Source organism: Heterocephalus glaber, unplaced genomic scaffold, assembly GCF_053883595.1.
Source record: "Heterocephalus glaber isolate CG9 unplaced genomic scaffold, H.glaber_assembly_v1.0 deba00001673, whole genome shotgun sequence".
NCBI classification, from domain to species: domain Eukaryota; kingdom Metazoa; phylum Chordata; class Mammalia; order Rodentia; family Bathyergidae; genus Heterocephalus; species Heterocephalus glaber.
Window position 1 is genome coordinate 10,911,000 of NW_028258410.1, and position 6,222 is coordinate 10,917,221.

The 6,222-nt window shown below is 51.4% G+C and overlaps 1 protein-coding gene across 2 annotated transcripts in view; it reads right to left on the minus strand.

Annotated features, from left to right (window-relative positions):
• Positions 1-6,222, minus strand: part of Phactr3 (phosphatase and actin regulator 3) — a 214,529-nt gene that overhangs the window by 190,953 nt on the left and 17,354 nt on the right. The window contains exon 1 of one of the 2 annotated variants that reach the window (XM_004840976.3): positions 3,089-3,642. The exons of the other annotated variant lie outside the window; for it this stretch is intronic. Within the exon in view, the coding sequence (XP_004841033.1) occupies positions 3,089-3,206 (118 nt within the window). The 5' untranslated portion in view covers positions 3,207-3,642. Of the gene's footprint in view, positions 1-3,088; positions 3,643-6,222 lie in introns of those variants that run through there. 2 annotated transcript variants of the gene reach the window in all.

The window sequence follows — 6,222 nt, forward strand, 5'->3', positions numbered from 1 at the left end:
TTCAGATTCAGGTTTTAGCAAGGGTTTGGAGAAAAGGCTGTCATAGATCCTGGAAGGAGTGATGCTCAGTGCATTTTCCAGGATGGTGCAATAGCATGAAGATAAAAAATATGAGTCCCCTGTGGCCCAGAATCCCACCAGCTGGTACACCTGGAGGAAAGCCATGGGTAAGCACAAGGCCACTGATGCAGGAAAGCAATGTCCTGTTGCCAATAATGGTTAAAAACTGGACACAACACAAACACCTAATGGCTAACCTGGGGAAGATGTACACCTTAGAATTCAGTGACTACTCAAAAAAGACAAGGAGATAGATATGGCAGCGCAGAGTGGCAAGCTTCTAAGATCTGGCATCCAGCAGAACCGCACATTGAAGAACTTCACATGTGACTCATTTTCACTTCCCATTTTCCATGCATGTGTAAGTATAAACACAAGGAGGAAGGTTCATAACAAGGGTAACCTCCAAAGCAGGCAAGAAAGAGCTACTAAAACATAGTTAACCTTCCAAGGGAGCTTTGAGTTTTGACTAAGAGAATACTGATGCACTAAAAATGCCTTGAGCAGGAGGGTGAATGCAACTTTGAGCTGTTTTATAAAAATGCAGAGTTCAGGCAGGCATGGTGGCACATGCCTGTAATCCCAGCACTGTGGGAGGCTGAGGCAGAGAGAACCAAAAGTTCAAGTCCAGGCTTGGCAACTTAGTGACTTAGCCTTATCTCAAAACATAAAACAATAAAAAGAACTGAGGCTATAGCTCAGTGTTAAGGCCCTGGATTCGATCCAGAGCACCAAAAGCATAATTCAGACAAAGGAAGCAAGTCTTCTGCTTTGCTTTCTATCCGTTTATCTCACAGCTGGAGCATGGGGTTCAGCATTCAGGGGTCCTGAGTTAGAGCAGCAGGTGGGCAGACGGTGCAGGTCCTACAGGGAGGCTGGACCAAAAGCTGAGACTTTCAGATTGACGACGAAATGACTGAGGTCCCTGTGATAACGGACCAAAACATCAGACACAGCACGAGGGGATCGCATCAGGACCCATGGGTAGCAGATCCTGTCATGCCACTGGAAAAACAATTTTTTTTTTTTTTTGGCAGCAGGGATTGAACTCGGGACCTTGCGCTTGCAAAGCAGGCACCAGAACCACTGAGCTAAATCCCCAGCCCTGGAAAAACAATTTTTAAAAAATAGATCTGAGCAAGACGGACACACACTGCATCACACAGTAGTGAGTCCCCCGCCAACAGAATTGTGTAAGAACATGTGCCCACCCCACCCTTCCTTGGGTCTCTTGGAACTTGAAGATTCTGGGTCTTCTCACCAGAACTCTTCTGCTGAACACAATCCATAAACACCTAATTGCCTGGTGATTTTCAGTAAGGTTCTGCCGCTCACAGATTTAAGCACATCAGTCTTTTCACCTCCAACATCTGCTCGCTGGTCCCATTTCGGCCGTTTGAACCAGAGAAGAGCTGCACGTCCACCCTCCTGTGGCATAACTTAATCACCAGCGGCCAAGCCCTCCCCCTCCCTCCCTGTGGACTGGCAGCAGCCACCTGCCAAAAGCTCTGTTCCCACCCACGAAGGCAGCAATTCACAGACAGCCAAAAAGCTAAGCCCTCCATAATTTCCGCTTCAAGTTTGCTTCCTTTTACTGCCAGGGAAACAAAAGGACCAGGAAAGGATTCTCTCATGAGGAGCCATCCAAGTCCCATAAAGGGAACAATCGTGGATGTGCATCTCCCACACAGGGAAACCAATCCATCATGGAATGTGGAAGGCTTAATCCCCGAGTACTAATAAGAGAATTAATTAAAGCCTTAAGGGTCGGCTCATGGCAGCCTCTTCTGGAAACTCCAAGGAAATTAACTTGCCCTCCCACATGCAGAAAAGCCAGGGATTTCCTCGGCTGGTACCTCAGTGTGATGTGACCAAGTGACACAGTGTCAATAGTCCTAACAAAGAAATCTTACAAGACCCGCACAGGGTTATTGTTCAACATTTCAAATAAGGCTCTCGTGCCCACAGAGCCGCCGTTCCTGGGTCTTCCTGTGCAGTTCCTGCTGCTGGGATGTGTTCCAGGGCAGTGATGGAATCCTCCCCACCAAGCCAGCCTCCACCAGCTGGGTGGATTATTTTTCTTCTCATGAGCACCATTTAACAACATCGAGTCCCCGTCTGGGGTGGTTACATCAAGAAAGAATGGGTCTTCAAAGGGAGGCAATGACAAGTTATACCCAACAGACTCTACTAGGGTCTGTGCTTCTCTAAAATACAAAATTGAGTCCCGCGTGGCTTGACACCAAAACACCAGCTTTGATTCTTTTTTTGTTTTTGAGGATACGTTTCAGAAGCTCAGACTTCTCCCCAGAAGTGAAAATTGCCTTCTGGTGGAGAAAGGTTTTAATGATCACTTTGCTTCCTGCGTCTCCATGGTGACAGGGCGCACACAGCCCACCCTCCTCCCGCCTCATTAGGCCTTTCTTCCTCCCTGGAAAGTAATCAATCAGGCCATACAGGCGCCTTTGTGACCGGTTTATCACCTACACAATCGAGGGTCCCCAGGGGACGGAGGAGTGGGCAAGTCCTTGGAGTTAGAGACCTACAGGGCTCCGTCCCGCGCACCCCCTGTCTCTGGGCTGCCAGCTCTGCCCAGCGCACCTGTGGAGGAGGCGGCGCGCCCAGGTGCGTCTGCCCCGCCAGAGTCAGGTGCCCGGCTGAGCCGGTGCAAAGGCCTGGGGAGCGCAGCGCTGCCTGGCGGGGGAGGAGGGCAGAGTGGGGCAGCCCTGGGCGGAGGCGCCCCGGGTCTGCCTCTTCTCCCCAGCCGCCAGCACCCAGGGAAGGGAAGCCCTGGGAGGGGACAGTCGAGCCCAAGGGCCAGCAAGCCGGGCGCTCAGCAGAGCACCTGGTCCACCCGGAACCGGCTGGGTTCCGGACAAAGGGCTCCGCAGCGTGCGACCCCGCGCCTGGGGACCGAGCTTGGCCGAGGAGCGCCCTTAGCCCGCGCTCCCCGGGGCAGGCAGGGCGCGGAGCCGCGCAGTCCCCAAAGCGGCGCCGCCTGCCTCGGCCTCCCCGCCCGCCTGGTTACCTGGGTTCTCGCGGGCGTCCGCGCAGGAGGTGGCCGAGGAGTCGGTGAGGAAGCTGGGGTCACTCTGCGAGCGGCCCCTTGACACGAGGCAGCCGCTCCCGTCCTCCGCCGCGGCCATGGGCCCGGGCGCGGGGAGCGAGGGCCGCGCGGAATCAGAGCATCCGCGGCGGCCAAGGTCACGCCGAGGGGCTGAGGGTGCCTTGTTGAAAAAGGAAAAGAAAAACGGACCAGGAAAGGGAAGGACCCAGAGGAGGACGCCGGGCGGCCGGCCTTCAGGGCGGGGAGACAATGGCCTCGCCGGCTACAGCCAGGCGCATTCCGGCGTGCGCGGCCTCGCTTTGTTATTTATTCGTGTTTTTTCCCATTCCTCGGTCTATATTCCAGGGGAAAAAAAGTTGAACCAGGAAATAAAAACTTTCTTGTCAGTGTTTATTGCATGCTTGGGGCAGGGGGTGATGTCCAGGAATGTCTGGGGGCGCTCCCTCCCCCCACCCCACCCCCCTCCCCCCCGAAAAAAGGGAAAAAATGAGAATCTTTGCTCGTGCAATTGCTTTAATCTGAAAGCGGTTCTTGGAGCATCTGTTGGAAAACATTAGGATTCTCCCATCATGCCCCGCGAGGAGCATGACGTCACGGAGATGGGCGTGAGCAGCAGCGCGGCGCCGGGAGGTGGGGCTGGACCCAGGTTTCCGAGCCTCCTCCCCGCCCAGCCCGCTGGGAAGGAGAAAGGCCGCGGTCCAGTCCGCAAAAGGGGCGGCGCCTCCCGGCTGAGTGCGGACCCCACCCCGCTGGGCCCTGCCCACTGCTCGCCCCGGCCTGGGGCAGGGGGCACAGGCGCCTCCAGAGCTGCCCAAGACGCCGGGAGGAGAGCTCGAAGGTGCCCGCGGGCCGCCTGCGGAGGCGTCCTCCGAGGTGTGCGGCGCTTCCCTCACAGGCCTAGGTGGTGCTGTGGGGTGAGCACAGGAACAGCCATGAACAGAAAGCCCAGTAGAGGGATGGGGCGCTGCGTCACATAGCCTGGCTCGCTGGCAGAGGAGGGGGCATTTCCACAGGTTAGGACGCCGCAGAGCGGGCCGGGGCTTTCCTGAGGCTGCTCCTAGCAAGGCACGAAGTGAGGACCCTGGCATGTTGAATGACACCCCAGTGCGTGCCAAGGGGGAACGAAAAGGTGGGGAAATAGACTGCTCACTCAGCATCAAGCTTTGGGCTCTTAGCAACAGTCCTGTGAGCAGCATCAGTCACCTGCAGACAAAAGATTCATTCATTCATTCATTCATTCATTCACACATTCAAATAGCACAATGAGAGACCCTCGAGAAAGAGCACTTCCAGAACTGCTTCAGAAAGTGGCGGGGATGGCGGGACAAGAGTATCCAAACTGAGGGGGATCCATGGCACTGTCTGTTACCATAATATTTTTCTGGTTTTTTGTGGGTTTTTTTGGGTACCGGGGATTGAACTTGGGTCCTTGCGCTTTCGAGGCAGGTGACAGAACCACTGAGCTAAATCCCCAGCCCTTGTAATATTTTTCCTTAAATGTTTACTGTATTGCTTGATCACACTGCATGCAATGCAGAGCCCCAGCCCTTCTGATGTTTACCCCACAGAGCCTCCCACCCACTGTATCACCCTGTGGATGGCGAGGGTGAAAAACACAAAAGAACAGGACTTGCATTCTGGGAGGCTGAGGCAGGAGGATCACAAGTTTGAACCTAGTCTGGGCAACTCAGTCATTTAGTGAGACCCTGTCTTAAAGGTTTTTAAAAGGGCTGGGAATGTTGCTGAGGGAAAAGGCTCTGGGATCAATCCTCAGTACTAAGAAAGGAAGGAAGGAAGGAAGGAAGGAAGGAAGGAAGGAAGGAAGGAAAGAAAAAAAGGAAAGGAGAGGAAAGGAAAGGAAAAGAAAGCAAACTTAACATCTCAGCTCAGGAGCCCAAGGTGCGGTAGGCAGAAGATAAGAGAGATGATAATTTATTTTTTTAAAAGTATATTTTAGCTGTAGCCTGCTGGAACAGAAATAAACCCATGACCTACAACCATTTTTTAAATTTATCTATCTATCTATCTATCTATCTATCTATCTATCTATTTATTTATTTATTTATTTTTGGACCAAGGGGTCCAAAAACATATGCTGGAGAAAAGTCAGCCTCTTTATCAAATGATGCTGGGAAAACTGGATATCTACATGCAAAAGATTAAAACTAAATCCTTATTTTTCACCTTGTACTGAAACCAAATCAAAATGGATCAATCAAAGATCTAGATATAAAACCAGAAACATTAAAACTGCTCGAAAATAACATAGGGAAACAGTTGAAGCCACAGACTTCCTGAACAGAACTCCAATGGCATGGGAAATAATAGTACCAAGAAATAACAAATGGGGCCACACCACGTTTCAAAGCTTCCCCGTGGTGAAGGAAACACAGGAGAATCTTTGCTAGCTACACTTCTGATAAAGGATTGTTATCTAGAATAAAGAACTTTAAAAACAGCCCCCGAAGCAAAGAACCCAATAAAAAAAAGTGGGCAAATGACCTGAGTGGACATTTCTCCAAAGAAATGCAAGTGGCCAAAAATTATATGAAAAAAATGTCCAACATCTCAAGCTGTCAGAGAAATGCAGATCAAAACTCTGTTAAGATCCCATCTCAGCCCAGTCAGAATGGTTAGCGTAAAGAATGCAAAACACAATAAATGCTGGCAAGGTTGCCAGAGAAAAGGAGCCCCCAAACCCTTGGTGGGAATGTAAACCAGTACAAGCACTGCAGAAACCCACATGGAGATGCCTCGAATACAAAATACAGCAATGCCACTTGATCTAGCCTGCCACTCCTGAGAGAACCAGAGACGCTGGCTCTGATACACATGCACCCATGCTAATGGAGGGGCAATGCCCAGCAGCAAAACTGGGGAAGCAGCCCAGGTGTCTGTCACCAAACGGACAGGTGAAGAAGATGTGCCTCACACACACGGAGCATTACTCAGCCACAGAGAAGAACGAAATCCTGTCGTTTGCACGGAAGAGGGACCTAGAAACCACTGTGTAAAGTGAAGTGAGCCTGGCTTGGAAAGTTGATTATCTCATATTCTCTCATATTTGAGAAACTTAAATAATACATAATAAATTA